Genomic DNA, 20,630 nt, shown 5'->3' on the forward strand with positions numbered 1-20,630 from the left:
CAGTGTTCCAGTTCACTAAAGGTGTTGGATGGGGTTGAGATCAGGGCTCAGTGCAGGCCAGTCATGTTCCTCCACACCAAACCGGGAGAACCATTTCTTTGTGGACCTGGCTTTGTGCACAGAGGCATTGCCATATTGAAACAGGGCAAAACACAAACTGTTGCCACAAAGTTGAGAAGAACATTATTGCCTAAAATACTGTATTCGTTTTTTTGCTGTAACAATACGATTTCCCTTATTTGGAAGTAATGGGACCCAAACCATGAAAAATAGCCTAAGACCAAAAGTACACAAACGTATGTGTGTCGTGTCCACATACTTTTGGCCATATAGTGACAGTTTGAATCTGCATCTGGATCCAAATCTACATCTATAAATGCTACAAAATACAAATTGTGATAGACAAGTATGATTGTATGACCATTTTTTTTATTATGTCATTTTACATGTCAATTGTTTGGATTTCCATTATTGATGCACTAACACAAAAACAGGGACCACTCTCCACAATTTCGATTTCAAGACTTTTTACTTTTATGTGGTGGGTTTCTTTAAGTAAAGGATCTGAGTACTTCTTCCAGACAACTCTCTCTCTTTGTACAAATCCCAGTCTGCCTGCACTTTATTTAGTATATCCAGAATCACTGTGGCATTTTTAAACAAGGAAAACAATGTGCATTTTGCTAATTTACCCATAAATGACAAGTTAACGACTCATTAAGGAGATCCAGTTTGAATTCAGCTCAGTTTCATGAAGCCTTTGAAAACACTTTTTATGGTTTGTTTTCCCTGCTGAGATGCCAGGTTAGGTGGAGTTTCCCTACAAGGAAATGTAATGAGACCAAAAAACTTACACAATCACATTGATATTGTCAATTAGTTTTTCTTTTTCTGTGATTACCAACTTCCCTGAAACGGTAAAACCCCTTCGACCTGACCTGAAGCTCCAAATGTGTGGGGACAAACTGTTTCCTTAATTTTCATTTCTTTCACTTGCTATGCTGCTGACTTTGGTCTGCTCATTCGTCACTCACAAGAACAAGAAGTCACAGTTTGACGCTGAGAGCATTTATTCCTCTAGACTATCAAAACAGTCACACACTGCCATCTAGTGGCCAGATTGCACACACCAATAACCTGAAGGATGTGATTTGTGCTTCTTCAACAGCAAAAAATTGTAAGAGATTATTAGACAGCTACTGGAAAAGACAGAATCACAGAGAGAAGCTGTGTTGAGAGATTTATTGCAGTTTGTTTCAAGCGATATGAATCACAGCAGCTTCTGAACAATCCAGATGTCTCCAGTGTGTTCAGTTCTCCTTCGATTAGGAGCAAAGCAGATTTACATCAGACTAGTAAGCAGAGCAGACAGACAGCACTGTGCGGTTTATACTGAAGCAGACAACAGTGTGGTTGCACTATCAGTGGTAAACAGTTTTCACCCTAAACAGAGATCATTTTCTTTTTTTCATAAACTCCTACATCTTTGTGAAGATTTACATTGATGTTCGAGAATACTTTTCTACTTCTACTACGACCATACTCCATATTCCTTACACTCCTACATGTCCTTTCCGGGCTTTGTAAAGTGGTGCATGAAGCCTGTAATGTGACAGAACATTCAGCTGTCGAGACTGATGGAAGAACAGCACTGACCATAAATCTTTCACATGGCTTTGATCTACAATCCCAGAAAACCTGAACTGATGAAGCCTGAAGCAGCGTAATAACTACAGGATAATGCAGCAACTTGAAAATGTGATAAAACCGTCAAATGAAACAATTCAGATGATGTTATAACATCATGTCGTTAGAGTAACTTATTATACCACAAATAATTTGAAAATAATAATGATGTACATTCTTTGCATCTTTATGAGCTTTTACATTATTAATCAGTGTTAGTATTGCATTATTGCAAAGCCCTTAAGATGTAATTAAGGGGAGATTTCTTAAATTAACAAATTGTGTTCCATTTCCAACCATCACAGAGACACTTTAATAACTGGCAGGTGTTACATGATCAATTAGCACCAACGTGGTTCAGCCTCTTTATATTCAGTTTATCTGTAGCTGTTTCCACAGCAGAGTGACTAACCCACAGATGATTATAACCTAACCCAGCTCTACAGAGCTTTTTAGTCTATTTTCATTCATTGTTTTGGTTTTATGGCCAAACTCCGCTCTCATTAACAGCACTTTAAGCAGAAGCAGGCAGCTGTTTTCAGACTAGCTGGTGAACATAATGCAGCATCTAGCTGCTAAAAAGCCAGATATTTTTCTCAGGAGTTGGTGGAGACCAAAAACAGAACAAAAAGGAGAATGAATTTTGGACATTTGGACAACCAAAATGTGTTGCTCCATGTCTGCTGGATGGCAAATAGGCAACGGTTTGCTTCACAATAACAACTTTATAAGAGTGTTGTATGTCAGTGTTGTGTTTACAGCTTGTTCCGCTGCTCCAATGTGGCCAACAGATCAATTAATACAGCTTAAAATAAGATAATACAGTCTGACAACTGACTGAAATTAAACTAAATATCAAGACTAAACAATATAAACGGAACAAAATAAAGGTAAAAAATAGTTTTCCTTGAATGTACAGCAGCAGAGGCACTGAAGGCAGCAGTGAGTGATACTGTTTCCAGATGTAAGGCTTTTTGTTTGGCTCTGCACACTGCAAGATTTAAACCCAAAGTTCACCCACAGAACAACAACAGTCAGTTGTTCTAATTGAAGGTTAAACGTCAGAGCGATGGTGTGAAAACACGAGTTTAACTAAGAGCTTTACAGCTAAATTTCTCTTGACACTGCAGATTTGCCCCTCTTGCTTCTCTCTTTTTTTTTTTTATTATATTCAAATTAATTATTATTTGCCATTTGATTGTTTATAAATCTTGTTCTGATGCATTTCTTCAGACACTATGAATTGCCTCTGTGTATGAAAGGTGACAAATAAAATTTCCCTGCCTTCTTTTTTTCTGCTGCACCCAATGTAAAAAAAAGTCTCAAATGTAAAATGATAATTGTTTGTTCAAAAGCTTTGTTTCCAAGAAAGTTGAGTGGGAAAACAACTGTGTCCTAATTATTTCAAGAAATCATAATATTGTATTTTAACACACTTTTTTTCCCCCCCTTTCTTGTTTTTTTTTACTGGCTTCGGTCTAAACAGCAGTAAAATAACTTCAAAGTTTATCTTCAGGCTTGACAAACATAATGTTGATGACCAACAGAGTAGGAGATCATAAAGTTATTTCATGGTATTAAATGCCCTCATTTCTAGTTATGAAATCATAACATCTAAAATGATATTTCGCCCTCAGAACACACAAAAAACATCATTCCTGCTCTGGAGAAAATGAGAAATTAACAGAAACCACAATCTGCTTTTGTGACCCAAACAAGATGTTAACAATTAATGTGTTTACAACAATAAAAGACCCGAAGAACAACTTGTTTTAAGCCCAGTAACTATAAATGAGAACAAAAACAGGGACGGATGAGGAGCCAGTATTACAATGATCCCCAGGCACTGATGTTACAGAAAACCATAAAGGAAACACTGGACTTCCAGATGAAATAAGACAGTTGTGGGAAACCCAGAGAAGAAGAACAATGTTACAGTACATACGCATGAAGCACCTGTGATGAGACGGCATGTCAGCTGAAAGACATCAGCTGTGTGTCGAAACCACTTCTTCCTCTTCTTCTAGAGTTTTAACAGTGCATGAAGAACCGGTGTGTGCCCAAGTGTTTTATCCTCAGAGTCTGAGTGAAGCGGGCTGGTCCAGTCAGTTTACATATTTGAGAAAACTTTACAGCAACAAGATCAACACAGGAGCTGTGAGGAGAGTCCCCACACTGAAATATACAGTGGAAGCTGTTTCTCAGCAGCAGCAGCAGCAGCAGAGGTCCAACACAGCAGGAAAATGACTCAGGTATTGTAGTCAAGGTTACACTGATAGAACATTTGGATCTGTAAACTGGCATGCAACCCAATAAATGATTCGTTCTTCTTCAGCATGCAGTCAGCGATGGTACTTACTGCTGCACAAGGAGACACCCTTAACATATTTACATTAAGACTGTACTTTAAACGAAGGCCTGCATACAGTTTATAAAGCAGTTAGGACCTTAAAATGATCCATCTGCTGTTTCAAGTGTCCACTTAATCTGGATTGAGAATCACTTTAATTTTTTAGTTTTTTGACTAAGTTAGTCAGAGTGACTTACGTTTCGTCATTCTCATGAAGGCCGTAGCCACCGGCAACTGTGTTTACATGCACACTAGTATCCCAGGTTATAACAGGGTTTTTGGAGTATCTGGGTTGTGTGTTGCACATCTTATTCAGGGCCCATATATATCAAACTTAACAGAATTACACTTACACAAAAAGCCAGTTTAGGAGTCAAAAAGCTTATTATTATTTGGATTTTTAGAAAAAGTTCATTTCATATTTTTTTATATATATATATATAATTAATAAAATCCTTAATATCTCCAGTAAAAATGAACACAAATCTATATATTCATGATATATAATATTTTTTAAAAACAGGGATGAAAAAGTAGGAAATGAAAAGGCTGAAATGGAAACAAAAGACAAAGCAAACTGCTGTTTAGACAACAGCTCACAAGAAAGCAGTAGCTGCAAAAATAAAACTGACCTACTCTGAAAATTACATTTTACTTCAGATTGCATATTGTTTATCATGACCAATAATAAATAAACTGTAGAGGAATTCCAAAAACTCATAATGTGTGAGCTCGCATCTGCAGCTTGTACATTAAAGAGCATTTTAGGTCAATAAAAACTTGACAAATAGCTTTTTTTTGTAACACTGAAGTGTAAAACTGAAGGATTCTTACGTTTATCTTTCACTTAAGTCCAAAATTTCACTTTTAGCAGTTTGATAAATACAGGCCAGGGTTCATTCTCCTCATGTGCGCAGGTGTGTCCTCAACTCTAGTTTGTCAGTAAAACAAAAATTCTTATGATAAACCATGTAAAGAGGCCCTACACGCTGAAATGAAGGTTAATGTCTGGCACTGACAATGCAGAAGATTCTCCTGTTTTCCATTACACGTGATCAGATATAGAAACCAAATCCAGCTGACTGGTGAGAGCAGCAGAGTCCAGGCAGCCAGAGGTGACTGGCATGAAGTAACTATCTAGCTGGATGTGGAGGAGTCAAAGACACACCAGCACCAGTGCCTGAATAACACTTGATTCTTGTTAACAGGGATAAGAATAAACAGGTTTATGTTCCATAAAAAAACATCATATCCTTAATATGATCCAAAGCATGATAAGACTTAAAACTGGAATACTACTGTGCATGTAAACGCTCTCACTGAGGTCATGTGTTCTGATTTACTTTGTGGTAATTCAGGGATCGTAGCAAAGACCAGAGATGCAGTTTACTTTCAACAACTTAAAGTTACAAGTTTTATTAAAGGATTATTTTGATGGGATTTTGTAGGATTTGTTGTTGACAGTACGGAGTGATGGCAAACCAACCCTGTCCCCTAGAAATTACATTTATTTACAACTTATTTTCATCCGCAAATATGTTTTGAAAGGGACATAACGCCGTCTGGATCATGTTTTGTTTTATTACATAATGGGAAAAAGGGAAATAAAGGGAAATTCTGGGACAAAAGGCCCCTCAGACTCATGACCTCAGTGTTCCTAAAATTCTTGTGAGAGCCTTGATTTTCAACCAGATATACCCTAAACCCATCGGCTACATTTAGATTTGCAGAATTCTGTATGTGAAAACAAGGAATTCATTTCTAAATAACTTCAAAAACATCACACTTTTGATCTTTATATACAATAATACCTCTATACTTATATTTACAGACCACATACTGTGCAAACATTGTACATATCTGAAATTCACACACGATGCCATTAGCCTCCTACAGTGACGTGCTGCTCGAAAATAGGTAGGTTTTCTGTGTAGTCAAGTACCTCTGAACCTTTGATCCCAAATTCCTATCTACTAAAAATCTATAAATCCAGTTTCAAAAACCTTTCGCTACAGCGCCAGCAACAATTCAGTTTCGGGGGTAAAGACTGGGATTTGATTTCCAGTGCAAATTTATTTCCAACCTTCACATTTGAAATCTTTAAAAAACAAAATCACTAAAATTGAATGAGACACAAATGCACCACCAACATTTTATCTCACAGACTCACAATAATGCTGAAGGCAGCTGACCTCTGGCATCATACACACATAAATGATCATTTTTAGTCTAAAAAATAAATGGGATTCATTTCTACATGAAACCAATTACAAAATGCACACACAAGATAGCAATAATCTCTTTGTGTTTTTGAAGCCACTCATGAGGCCTTTTTTTTCTCCCTCCTCTGTAATCAACACCTCCTCATTAGAATATCGTACCTCAAAAACTCCCTGAAGCAGACAGCTCGCACTTCCTGAGATCAACGTGCCTCTTCGTTTAGAGGCTGCAGGCCTTGTGTCACTGTGAGCTGATTACAGACACACTTCACCATCCTGACAGGCAGCCCAGACAAACCCCTGACACCCCCAGTGAATTGACTAAGGTGCAAATATCTTTTATTCTCTGCAGACGTGTTGAAGGATGGAAACAGGGAGCAGGAGCAGAGTGGGAAAACGCCATCTATTACAGGGTGTCTGCAGCTTTCAGCAAGTTCAGGTCTACGTGATTTTAGACCTCTGTTGGGTGCTTAAATTTTGCCACAAAATTCTACATGAGTGGGTTTAATTTTCACTAGAAATGTAACAGACTGAGAAAACAGCCCATTATCAGGTTATTTCAAATTTTTTAAGGCTGCACTAAAAAGTGTATCTACATTGGTGACCTCACGATGGCTGTGAGAGGTAAATAGTATCATTTTAATATCTAGTTTTATGAATCCAATTCTCTCTGGACAAAGCACCTAAGGAGTTTGGATTTTACTCGAATGGATATACAAACCTACTGTTTTGGAAAATCTGTTAAGAAAAAAAAAAAATAATAACTTAGATTTTGTTTTTACTTCCATTGGCTCTGACATTTAAAAAAAAAAAAACCATCAGCTATATCATAACCCATGAACTCTTGAGCTATCAGAGATCTACAAAGTCAGTGGATCATTCAACTCCACTTTAAGGCATAATGACAGAAATATTAGAGGTCAAGTGAGTCTGCTTTCTACTTGACCAATAAGATAAGATCAGATTTGTTTTCAGCTTCATGATGGATAAAACTACACTTTGAAAACCAAACGAGAAGACATTTAAGCTCCTCATTACAAAGTCTTTGCCAGTTAACTTTGTTTCCATGATTCGCACAGGAAGATCAGTGCACATAAAGGGTTAAAAATCTGATATTTTATGCGTTTGTGTATCCTGCTTTAGTCTGTTAAAATAACCACTTACACACAGACGTTAAAACTGTCGCTGGAAAAATAAGTCTGGTTGCATTCCAGCGGCAGAGGACGGAGGCTCTGTGGGGAGTGGTGGCGAGTGTGGTGAGGCTGGTAAGGACTCAGGAATGAGGGTTTGGGACGAGAAATAAATAAAAATGGCTGCATGGAAGGCTTTAGAGATGACACACACAACCTAAAATGGCTGTGTGGAAGTGATGAGTGACGGGAAATATGAGATGTAAAACAGGAAAGAAAGTCAAACAAAAAAGAATCCAGGATCATCCATAATTTATTCAACACTTATGATTGTTGTAAATGATATTTCTTTACATGAACACTTGATTCGTGTTAAAAAAAAGAAAACTGATGCTTTTGATACATTTGAGATTTAGGTTCAACTAAAATCAAATCCAGTACCCGGTCATTTCTTGATGAATTAAAAACTTAGGGAAGATTTGATCAAATAAATAAATAAATAAATAAATAAAGAACTTGACAATTATCTCAAAACGAAAAGTCCATTGGGCTATATTTTATATTGATTCAAAGACTAATATTTTTTGTCATTTCAAATTGTAAAAACTAAATGTAACCAGGTACGAGATTATACTGCAACATGTCACCTCACCTTTCAAACTGAGAAGAGATTTTTGCGTATACCACAGTTTTATGAATCTGAGAGAAACAGAAAGAGCCATAGTTTCTGGTGAGTTCTGAGATCAGTCAGAGGCTGAGATGAACACACACACACACACACACACACACGGTCGCTGCGTCAGTTGCTAGCTAGCTTGCAGCTAGTGTCTTTACAGTTGGTGCAGTACATTTGCTGTTTGGGGGCGAATAAACACAAAAGGTCCAAGACCCGGGCGAAAATTTGCTTCGCTTTCTGCCTGAACACACCTTTAGAACAACAAGTTTCCTTTCTAAAAAGATGGTGGCTGCACTATTATTTAAAATGCAGTTAAATGTAGTTTTCTACACCTATTTCATTTTCAGTTTGCAGACCTGCGTATGAACCTGAGAGAGGTCTGAGCTGCTGCTTTAGGTCTGTATCTGTAGAAGCAGACAGACTCTGACTCCACATCTTATTTCCTTAACTTTAAAAACACTGCTGATCCTGCTTTTAGTCTCCAGCTGCCTTATTCTCTGCTCAACAGTTCTTCCTACTTCCACCTCAAGAGAAAACTCATATTTTTATATATTCTACAAAAAGGGCTAGTGCAAAATACTTTTTAAAAAAGGGGGGAAAAGTGGGTACATCAGTCCTCAGAAAGGTCCATACAATAATCAACTACAAGTGCATCAACTCCCAAATAAGCAGAATATCAGCCTGAAATCAAGAAGAGAAGCAGAATCCACACATTGCTTTCTTTGCTTTTTAGTTATAGCATCCTTTTTCTTGCTGATAGCATGAGGACTCCATTTCTTTTCTAAATTACATATATTACAATGCTTTAAACAAATTAAACACGCTTGTTCAGCCTCAAAAAGGCAGAAAAACAAAATTCAAAAAGATACATGTTGCATAAATGACTTATTGCTTTTAAATATTTGTTCTTCTAGTACACAACATCTACAACTTGTCTCCTCAAACTCAACAGGAATCTTTTAGGACGGTTTGTATCGTAGATCACAACACACTAACTTCATCTCCCTGCTGGTACTGAAGCTGCTCAAACCACATCAGACTGAACACACCCTGAGTCCAGACATTAACACACACCTGCTGTATCAAAAATGAATAGTGCATTTACACAGTGGCAATACTCAACGGAAAGCAGTCAAAGCATTACGACAGCAAGCTGAAATCAGCCATTACTTCTTCTAACTAGCCTAAAATGTCAAGTGTCAAGAAAAAGAGCAAGGCAGAAAACAACTCTTGGCTACTGGACTTGGTTTACAATGAAAAACGACTGATTTAAACTCGCTGTCTGCTGCCAACTGTTTCTCTCCTTTCCTCCTCCCTTAGGTAGGTTTTTTTTTTATTTTATTTAAAGACAGCAGCTTAAACAATACAGTGCAACGGTGCAACTGCTGCCAGCGGTGAGCTGTGAACTCTGCTCAACTCCTCCTACTGCAGCCAAAGACGAGGACGCACATAAACATGTCATCACAAACTACCATGCACGGCTGCAGAAACCTTTGTTTTGGGGCTTTTTGAACAAGAGATGTGTGTTTTGGAAATATAAGCAAACATATTGGTTTTGTTTGTAGTCTGTATTCAGTGACAGGCATGTGCTATTCTGCTGATATTCATATCAGGGTTCCTACATATTCTCCATTTCAAAATGGAATTATTTTTTCCAGGATTTCTTGAATGCATTTGAAGGTTTGACAGGTTTTCACGCATCATAATTATATCCTGGTAGAATGTGGGAAATATGACATGTCATGTCATATCGTTAACTGTACAGCTGAAATATATTCATCACAATGAATAGTGCATGAAATGATTGCGCAGGCCTGCAGTAGCACAATGTGTGAGAATACAACATTTCTGATAATTGGTTAAATTAAAATTAAAATCAATCAATGACAATTTTGATAACTATTAAATTGTTGAAGTCTTTCATCGAGCAAAAATGACAAACAATCGCTAGGTCCAACTTCTGGAATACGAGGTTTTGTTGCTTTTCTCTATTTTATGTCCTTTTAAAACAGCACTGCATCAAAGAAATGCAAGGGCCGTGCTGTTTCAGGTACCTGTGAGATGAAATACGATCCAGAAACTAACTTTTCATTATCAATCAATGTTCCAATTATTTTCTTCTTTTTGTGAAGGTGAAACTAGTCAATTTATTGCATTCTTGCTTGAAATTATCTTAACTGGCTATTCGACTAATCGTTTCAGCTCTACCGGACTGAGCTGAAGATCAGTGCGTTTGAAGGTTACTAAAATGGCCAAACACTGCACAGTGTTTACAACTCTGGAGAAATATCACAGAAACAATCAATTTCTCCTCAGTTGCCACACATCGGCAGGTAAAAGGTATACGTAGAAGTATTCTACTACAATTGAGTGACTGTGCAGCACCTTGCCTGCATCTTTTTCCTGGAACCCTCTACGTCAACACAGTGGCCTTTAAATTCAAATTCTGTTCATTTCAACCCTTTCTACGCAGGAATCTTAAGTATTGATCTCCATCAGCTTTACATACCCTGGTATATGTCACTGTCATACATTAACCCCCTCTGACCTTTGGCCCCTCCATGCCTAGAAACAGTGGCAGTGCTGCTAATGTACACAGCGCTCCCCTGAGCCTGACCTGTCAGGCGCGGGGACATAAACACTACTCTCTCCTGCCAAGTGTAATCGAGAGGTTGTCACAACGTTCCTGTGACATGTTTACACTGACTGCTGATTTATGCGGGAGAGAGCATGCCATGTCCCGCCGGATCGTCTCTAACCTAAACACAACCCTCCAGCAGAGCTGGCTTTGGCCCATGTATGGGGCGAGTATTTACCCTGCACCCATCAGTCTGACTGGTCCCAGGCGAAGCAGAGCCCTCGCCCTATCAGGCAGTGCTGGGTCTGAACTGGGACAGTGCTTGATGGAAGGCGAACAACGTCTTAATCATCCACACGTATGACAGCGGATTCCGGGAAGGGATTAAATGGAGAGTCATCCACTCAGCATTATCTCAAGTACCACTTTGTCTTCTGCGTTCACACCTGAGCTCTTCTCTGGTTACCGTGGAAGAATAACTGAGAGATGACTGACCACAAACTAACCGATATTCAATCCAAAGGTAAAGGTGGATCAACCCTTTACCGTGGGTTCACACTGCAAGCAACATCACAAGCAACTCAACAGAAGTCTGTTTATTTCCTTTAGAGGTGAGCAACCTGGCAAACTGTGCTGATGTGTGAACGATCAATAATCCTGTGAGCGATCACATTTCTGATTGGTCGATATTAGTGCTGAAATTAATCGATTAATCAATTGATAGAAAATTTTCTCTTCCACTTGTCTTAATCTTCTAAATTAAACCCAAAGATAATATAATCAAATCAAAATAATCATTAGTTGCAGCCCTAATTGGAATATGTTGTCAGAGTACACACAAAACACAATGGCCAAGCTTCTTGCAGTGTGAACACAGTTGAACAAATGCCAACAGGCAGCGAGATGAATGTAATGGTCAGTATTTGACTCGAATATTATCTGAAATCATCACTTCGTCCTTGTTTACAACCCACACAGATTCATCGCCGCTACATTGCAAATAAAACAAAACTGAGGAATCAGAATGTGCCTCAAACAACCTGATCTGCAACTGAATTCATTCAGACTTCTTCAGCCCAAAACTAAATTACATCAAGTGAGAAGAATATCAAGAGCTCTAACATCTTCTTAAAACACTCAAAAATAAATATACAACAGCATACGATCCATAATATCTGTGTCAAGAGAAGGCCACTTTGCATTCAACTGTGGGGGTCAACATTACCACGGTTATCACACTACTCATGCACAAAATAATCTACTTAACATTCACAAGAAGCCACTTTCACCCTCTGACCAGAAAACCTCCAAACAACTGAACTAACAAATTAAACTACCACTTGTCACAGCAACAACTGACCAATATTTGATTGGTGTGCTGTTTCAGCGTCCCTATACTGATTATGCTCGACACTGCTCATAAATATCAGTCGGTCTTAAAGGGACAGTTCACCCCAAAATCTAAAATATTTTTCCTCTTACCTGTAGTGCTTTTTATCCACCTAGATTGTTTTGGTGTGAGTTGCCGAGTTTTGGAGATATCGGCCGTAGAGATGTCTGCCTTTTTGGAATATAATGGAACTATATGACACTCAGCTTGTGGTGCTCAAAGCACCAAAAAAATTACATTTGAAAAACTCAACACAGTTGCTGCTCACATGTATTTTTGATTTTGAGGTGAACGGTCCCTTTAACTGACTTGTTTGTTGATTTTAGGAATAATCAGAAGGTGTAATTAAATGTGCCACAGTGCAGCTTTGGCATTTTACAGACATCTATTGAACACAACAAGAACAGATATGAAGAGCTGTGCTAAAATGAGACAAAAGCTTATTATGTAATAAGTACAAAATTAATTTACAGTACAGTAATTTTAACACTTCTACAGTATGAATTCTCCCTTTACTTCCATTATAGTGGGAATGATGAACTCAAAGCTATGATTTTTTTATTTGTAGAATTAATGTATAGCATTTTTTAATTCAACTCTTTAAACTCACACACAGAATGTGATGTTTTTTAATTAATTTCTATCTTCTGTGTAATTATATATTTGCTTGCAGCCACCATTTAAACATCCTCTAGCTGGCAAAAAGCTACCCTGCCAAGTACAATTCACAAAAAATTACAGCTTACTTTACAATATGGGAGTATGATGGATAAACAAAATCTAACTGAGTGTAATGATGGTGATGACAATGGTTTTTACTGTGCAAAGTCCAGAAATGATCTCTCATTTCTCTGAGATGATGACATGAATGAAATGAAAGGCAAGACGGTTCACCTCAAACTTTAAACAATAAATCTCCTAATATATTTTCCAAACATTTTTGATCAATTTTTATTCTTTGCTAACTCTTAATGTCACTTTCATGTCACTGTGTTCCCTGTATCAACGTATAATGGCAATTTAAGTTTCTATTTGATTTTGTGTGTGTTAAAAGGCAATATGCCTTCTATTTGTTTTCTCAGTTAATGTCGAAATTATATTTTGAGAAGGCAGCTGTTACCTCGTGACTCTCTCGACTTGTCCAGAACGATCTGGTGTCTGGAGTTTTCTGTGACCGGGTACCAGTCAACAAACTTCTCAGTGGTCATTTTTTACAAGTGCTATGTGTCTTTGTGGAAAATGAGTTAGCTGTTGAGTGTGGCTGCCTTTTCAGCCTTCTCTTTGGCCTTTTCCTTCTCTATCAGCTTCTCCTCCTTCTGCAGCATCACCATGATGTCAGCCACCTGAGAGGTGGAGATGTCGACGTCCTCCTTGTCGATCAGTTCCACCACCTGAGATAATGCAAGACAAAAGGAATTAATTAAAGCCCCTAAAAACTTGGTTTCAGATCTTAAATATTTCTATATAAACATTAAGAAATTCATGGCTAAATAAGCAAGAATCAAGTTAAGTCTTGAAAAGAAAACATTCACAGGTAATATTTACTGTTTAACACTCAGCTAATCTGCTTCATTAGGATTATATGGGTGTGTTTTTGATCAGATTTGATTCAAATGGTGCTGAATCCCTTTTTCCAACTGAGCCACACCCACTTCAAACCAGTAAGAGAAACACACCGACTAAATAAATTACAAGTATGTTGTTATGGCATAGTATTTTGGCACTGGCAAAGTATACCGACTGTGGTCAATAAAGTGAAGTGATGTTAAGAAACCTTTTTTTAAACACCTTTTTCTCTTTAAAACAAAACTCAGAAAGAGCATTTTATCTGATAATTAAAAAAACTACTAAATGAAAAATCAAGGAAGTATTTCTCATTTTCTGTCATCCTGTCAACGTACTTTGATGACGTCGTCAATGTCAATCTTCCCGTCCTTGTTGTCGTCGAGAGCCTCTGCGATGCTCTGCAGCTTGTGCTCTGGAATGTTCTGGATCTGCCGCATGACGCCGATCAGCTCGTCAATGCTGATGAGGTTCTCCCTGAAGGTGTAGAACAGACTGCATACAGGAAACGGTATGTAACGAAATGTAATGAAAAGGTGGTGGAGAAGTCTGAGGTCAACATGCTGCATTCGAGGTTCCCAGATCACACCAATCACACTGATTTTCAAGTTTAATTTCTATTCACGGCAGGTTAAATTTTGGTCAAAATTACCTCAAGGTTAATTCATGCTGACGGACAGACATGTAATAGATGTCTGCTCACATGACTTCTATTACATGTTTGTCCGTCCTGAGAGAGGGATCCCTCCTCTGCTGCTCTTTCTGAGGTTTCTTCCATTCTTTCCCCTTTTAAAAAGGGTTTAAACTAAAGAGTAAAAAATTAAAGAGTTTTTCCGTATCCGAGTCGAGGGTCTAAGGACAGAGGGTGTGGTACAGATGGTAAAGGCCCCTGAGGCTGATTTGTGATATTGGGCTATATAAATAAAACTGGCTTGACTTGATAAATATAGAGTTTAAAGCTGCTCTGGGCAACTTTAAATACAGGCGACTCAGAAATGGCAGCAAAAAGGATGAATTTAGCCATTTTAAACACAATTGTTATTTTTATATAAAAATATTGTATAGTGCATTTTTTAAATCAGTTAATCTTCAGTAAGGGTCATACGTCCCTAACAAAAGCTATACAAATACAGTTTGGACTGTCTTAAATCTTTCAAATCAAGCGGTTTAAGTTAGATCTTTGTATTCAATCTGATTTCATTCATTAAGGAAGATAAATTGTTTATTAAAATGGGTACACAGCAACCAGTGGGCAGCACTTTGGTGTAGGGACAGAAATGGAAGCTTGTTGATCCTTTTACAGCACAATTTCAGCAGCTGACGGTTGACAACCATGATGCAATGTTAGCATTTGACAAGCAAGCAAATGGCAGTTTACCACAGTTCAGCTTACCTTGTGGCATCACTATGTTTAGTAAAGAATAATCTGCAAAATTTTACATACATTAGGATTTGGTCTTACAATTGTAAACTAATAAATGCCATAGCTTGATAACTAACAGTATATGGGGTTTTTTCTGGGAAACCTTTTGTTCCTTGTTTTATCTCCACCACCATTTTACAATGAAAGTAATGATGATGACAATGATGATGATGATGACAATGATGATGATAGTCACAAAAAATCCAGTATAAAAACTGATCACTGCTAAAAAACAAGACATATAATAATATTTTACAATGTCATGAGAGCCAAAGAAAGTGATACAAAGTCAACATTTTAAGAGAAATCATAAAGCACTGCAGCGGCTCATACATGACCATCTACACTAGTAGTAAACAACTGAATTATGAGACTCTTTTCACCAGATAGGCAACAACATTGGTTGTTTGTACAAAGGCCTGTGTTTGTTTTCCTGACAAGAGACCTCTTTCAGTTGTGCTAATAAAGACTGCCCCCTCCATCAAAAAGTTGCCTTTGCATCATTCACTTTCAAAAGCTCCATGTCCTTGACAGACACACAGCCTGTGAAATGGTGCAAAGCCATGAGAGACAGCAGAGCAGAGATTTTCGTTCTCTCAGTGTGGATTTTTTTTAATCTCTGTTCTCTATAGTAAAGTGACACATTAGTGTAAATACTGGTTTGTTATTTTGAAATGTTCAACATTAAAGGATAATGGTGATATAGGTGCTATATTTTTGTTATGGTCAACACATCCCATACAAAGACCAAAACAACAATGAATGTATCTACAAATAAGTATTGTGTGTGTATCAAAGCCTGATATTTTTTATCCCTCTGTGCCATAGAGCTCCATTGTTGTCCAAAAACACATCAGTGAGCCACACTGTTGCACTGGGTGACATGTTCCTTCATTACCATAAACACACACGCTGTAGTTTATTTTGAGTCAGTCCCACACACACCGTCCTGCTGCCCCAAATACTCACTACAGCACCAAATGTGAATTAATCCATCGCTGAAAATAGTCCCCAACAAATGCACCATTTAGTCGTGTTTAAGTTACGTAAGTTACGTTTGCTAAAAACTACAGTGCCCAACTTTCAAGGTTTGCATTACCAGTAGAAACAAATGTGCTTATATTACGGCTGAGCGCCTCAGACAGGGCAGGGAAGTCGAAAGGTATTGAGAGATGAACTATCCTATTGATTGTTTTGGTCTTGACAATATAAAAAATATAGAATATTGCAAGCCCTATACTTTAAACATTTATTACAAAATGGATGTACAGTAGCAACTTGGAATGAAACCCTTCATTTACTATTCTGAGCCACCAGAGACAGCAGTGTAGTAGTTAAAATAACAGCTCTTACCCGACAGGTGGGGTGGTCCCACTGTCCATCTGTCCATCCAGGATGACCTTGTCCTTCTCCAGCTCCAGGATGATCTTGTCGATGCGACCAATCATACGGTTTACTCTCTTAGACAGACGCTGGCTCGCCTTTGACTCCTCTAGCGCCTTTTCTTGGCCGGTCTTAGAAAGCTCCTTCTTTATCTCTTCCAAATCCTAGAAAACACATGAATACACAAGTGAAACACAACACGCAAACACACACGCGCTCACATACAAAGCAACCATTTGCATTTACACACAACGCAAGCTACAGAAGCACATATCACACATTGTCTGTTTTGAGACAAAATACTCTTAAAACTCTGAAAGCATTGATTTGAATGGCAATAACTCTTAACTCTTGTCTCTCTGCAATAATTACAAGTCTAAGACAGGCACCTCATTGTATTCCTGGACATCATCCTTCAGTTCTTCAAGCTCTTCTTTCTCCAGAGTCAACAGCCTCTTCTGCTCCTTCAGCTTTGAGCATGCATCACTCAATAGGTCAATCTCTTCTTTGGTGATCTCCTCACCCTGGAACATAAACATACCATTGAAGAAATTTGCTCCTAAATGTCGGAAATGATATCCACTACTTGGATAAAAACCTTTGTTACTTTGTCCTTTTAAAACATACAATATGTCCTTTGAAGCAGACTAAATTAAAACGGCTTTAAAGATGACTTTTGAGATACTGAATGATAAACACAGCAGCTTATGGTCATATTTTCCCTCCAAAATGGATGTATGTCACTATACACTCCAGTTACCTTAAGAAGTAGGTCAAAAAGTGCATTCACTTAACAAGTACCACATGTGCATTTAATATAAACCCACATAAGAGAACAACCCCAAACACACAACATGGGTGAAAGAAGGAAGCTCTAGAGGACACTGGGATACTCCCCATAACCCAAAAGCACATTACCACATGCTGAAGAGAACTCTGCGGAACTACAAAAGCTGTTAGTTAGAGAGGGAAAGGTTCAACTCGGACAGTGACATTGTCTGGAAGGATTGACAAGGAAAAGAGAAGGAGAAATACATATAGATGTGGGCCAAACAGAATTTGCAAATCATATTTAGCATTTCTTTCACCATTTCAGAGTGGGAGTTTTTACAATAAGCAAGGAAATTATGGTAAATGTTGACCATGACTACCATGGTTTGTCCACACTACAATTTGTTTTATTCTAAAAAAAAAAATACATGCCTATATTTTAGGCTTAAATGGTCAAAAACATCTGATTCTAGTCAAAACAAGAAAATATAATTTGATTCCTGACCTTGTAACTTGTCTGTGATGTGTCTGCACTCTTTGCTATAATTTACCTTGTCTGTTTTTCATCCCACTTAAGAACACACAAAGCTGAATATGAGCATTTGTGGTTTACCTTCACTTAATTTTCTTCTGCAGGCTGATGTCAACATTCATCTCATCACACAAATAAAACCTTACATTTAGGGGTTATTCCCTGTAATTCAGAATATGTCCTCACTACTGAACCTAAGCTCAAATGGAAGTCTGAAATAGTTCAAACAAATGCCAGAATTATATGCAAGTACTATTTAACCCATCAATCTGGGTCCACTCAGAGAAAGACCAGATAGTGTGCGTGCAGGGATAAACTGGTATGGATGTGAGGGTCATTTGGGAGGAGACATCATTGAACCTAACCTGGAAGCGCAGAAATGTCTGCCACTGTTCAAACTGTGTGGTACAGAAGATGCAGAAGTGATCAAATTAAAAGGTAGCAACAAGTGAGTGACAAATGAATTACAGTCTGGGTAATAATCAGTAAATAAGAAACAGAAAGTGTGTCCACACTAAATATCAAACATTAATGTTTTGTGCTGGTCAACGGTTAGTATTACCATTGGAGAAAGGGTTACAATAAAATCCTCTGACATAAATTTAGTTTCTGTTAAAAAATGATTTGGTAAGTTAGTTAAAAAGTTAATGACCTCTTAACCCCATAAAGATATTATGTTTACTAATGCCTAGGACTGATTTGGGTGATCTCAGTAAAAAGAAATAATAAAATTAATTAGAAAAATAAAAAATGAACTCAAATGTATGATGACATATTGTATTCAACATGGTACATATATTTATTGAAATGCAAAGTACATATCTCTGATACTATCTGCAGCTTTAGACAGGACAATGTTTGTTGTTTTAATAATTTCTTTAAAATATTGGTACATAAAAATATTGGTACATAAAAATGCAACGTATTATAGAGTATATAGAGTACTTTAGAGTTTTAGCAGAAACTATAACTTCCATGTCCAAACTGCAACTAAATGTAAAAACAATTGTAAGCATCATTTAACAAAAATCTACTGACCTCATAGACTGTATATTTAGAGACATTACCTTGATTCCTTCTATGACAGGTGCTGTATCCCTCAGTATCTCTGAATGAGCAGCCATGTCAGCTTTAGCCAGCTCTGCATCTGCGTGGCTGCTCTTCACCCTCTCTGCTTCAAGCTCCAACTCACCCTCCTGTAGGAGACAGTGATGGGGCAACTGATCAAGCACACCAAGAACAACAGATAAACTAAGTAATGAAAGTGAAAGAAGTCAGCCTTATAATCTGTAGGGTAACAGACATGCTCCTCATGCATTTAGCTAAAAATGTTCACAAATAAACACCTCATGAGCTGGCATGGAAACAGGTGTGTAGGGTTGGGTATCGCACCAAAACACTATTAAAGTACAGACAACAATATGCAGTCCTCAAGTATCAAAAACTGTCAAGTACCAAAACTTGGCACAGCTCACTTTGGTTTTTATTATTCTTTCATCAGACATTTCCTGATCTACTGTCAGAATTTTGTGAAATTTTCTGTATTTTATTTAGACCAAGTTCTTATATGTCTGTTAGTGTCAAGATTGCACTCAGTGAAAACAGGTATTTTCATTTTGCTATTAGTACTCAAAATCGTGTTCAGGTCATGCGTGGGTACCTATATCAAATATTTCTGACAAATTTTTGTCAAAAGAACTTAAGTATTTTCTTGAACAATGAAATCAAGTGATCAGAGTTGTTACCCTGGCAGCTTTCTCTGCAGCGTCTGCCAACCTCTCCATCTCCCTGTCCTTGTTGTCCTGGCGTATGGCCGCCTCCTCCTGTAGTGTGGCCTCCACCTTGGTCTTATTGTCCACTTTGGAGAGCTCCATCTCTGCCACCATCAACTGGGCCTCCTTTGTCTGGAGAGGAGAGAGTAGGGTAGAGCAGAATAGTATACAATATATCTACTTTAATTAAAATAACCACAAACTAAACCTTAAAAGGAGCAGTGTGTAGACTTTAGTGGCATCTAGTGTTGAAATTGCAGTTTGCAACCATGTGAATACCGCTCGCATCACCCCTCCTCTTCCAAGCGTGTAGGAGAAACTACGGTGGCCGCGAAACTCACAAAAGACCCTATCTAGAGCCAGTGTTTGGTTTGTCTGTTCTGGGCTACGGTAGAAACATGGCGGTGCAACATCCGTGGAAGGGGACCTGCTCCCTCTGTAGATATAAAGGGCTTATTCTAAGGTAATGAAAACACCACGATTCTTATTTTCAGGTGATTACAAACTAATGAAAACATACTCATGAATATTGTCAATAGTTCCTCTTAAATGTTACACACTGGACCTTTAAGTGCCCACAGCTGAGCAAGGAAGCTAAGCAGCTTATTTACTTTTTAAATACTGTTTACAGTAACTTTTATATCTTTCTTTATATCTTCTTTATCTGTAAATTAACAGAAACATTTTGTAAAACCTCATCAAACTACGTATTATCATTTCACCATGGCAAACAAGACTACAGTGAAGTTACACATCCCAGCTCTGGCCTCTTAACATACCACCATCTCAGGCAGCGTCTGCAGTGTTGTCTTCAGCTGGTCGGCGGGGGAAAGGGTGTCGGGTAGGTACATGGCTCGAGACAGCAGCAACAAGGACGTGGGGATCTGCTGGTTCAGATGCAGCTCCAGCCACTACAAGAGCCCAATATAACATGAAAGAGGTTATGACAAATATGTGATCTAACATGGACAACAGTAAGACTATTTCAAATCTCTGTAAGTAACTTCCGTAAGCTTATCGTTTGAGTATACATAACCTGTGTGAATGAGAGAATAGAAGAAGATGAATCAAAGAATAGAAAATGTTTCAGTTTTCAGGTGTTGTGGCTTCAGATATTGCAATTAACATAATCCACTGCAGATATGGATATTCCTCTC

The 20,630-nt window shown here is 37.9% G+C and overlaps 1 protein-coding gene across 6 annotated transcripts in view; it reads right to left on the reverse strand.

The window, feature by feature from the left end:
• Window positions 1-1,227: 1,227 nt before the first annotated feature.
• Window positions 1,228-20,630, reverse strand: part of letm1 (leucine zipper-EF-hand containing transmembrane protein 1) — a 32,304-nt gene continuing 12,901 nt past the window's right edge. The window contains exons 8-16 of one of the 6 annotated variants that reach the window (XM_044165851.1): window positions 20,253-20,384; window positions 19,447-19,605; window positions 18,769-18,897; window positions 18,067-18,099; window positions 16,788-16,922; window positions 16,369-16,562; window positions 14,986-15,018; window positions 13,931-14,087; window positions 1,228-13,420 (exon numbers count right to left, since the gene is read on the reverse strand). In XM_044165851.1, coding sequence (XP_044021786.1) covers window positions 13,274-13,420; window positions 13,931-14,087; window positions 14,986-15,018; window positions 16,369-16,562; window positions 16,788-16,922; window positions 18,067-18,099; window positions 18,769-18,897; window positions 19,447-19,605; window positions 20,253-20,384 — 1,119 coding nt within the window. In that variant the 3' untranslated portion in view covers window positions 1,228-13,273. The remainder of the gene's footprint in view (window positions 13,421-13,930; window positions 14,088-14,985; window positions 15,019-16,368; window positions 16,563-16,787; window positions 16,923-18,066; window positions 18,100-18,768; window positions 18,898-19,446; window positions 19,606-20,252; window positions 20,385-20,630) is intronic. The other 5 variants (XM_044165852.1, XM_044165855.1, XM_044165853.1 and 2 more) reach the window with 5 other exon arrangements.

Source organism: Siniperca chuatsi, linkage group LG15 (genome assembly GCF_020085105.1).
Source record: "Siniperca chuatsi isolate FFG_IHB_CAS linkage group LG15, ASM2008510v1, whole genome shotgun sequence".
Lineage (NCBI taxonomy): Eukaryota > Metazoa > Chordata > Actinopteri > Centrarchiformes > Sinipercidae > Siniperca > Siniperca chuatsi.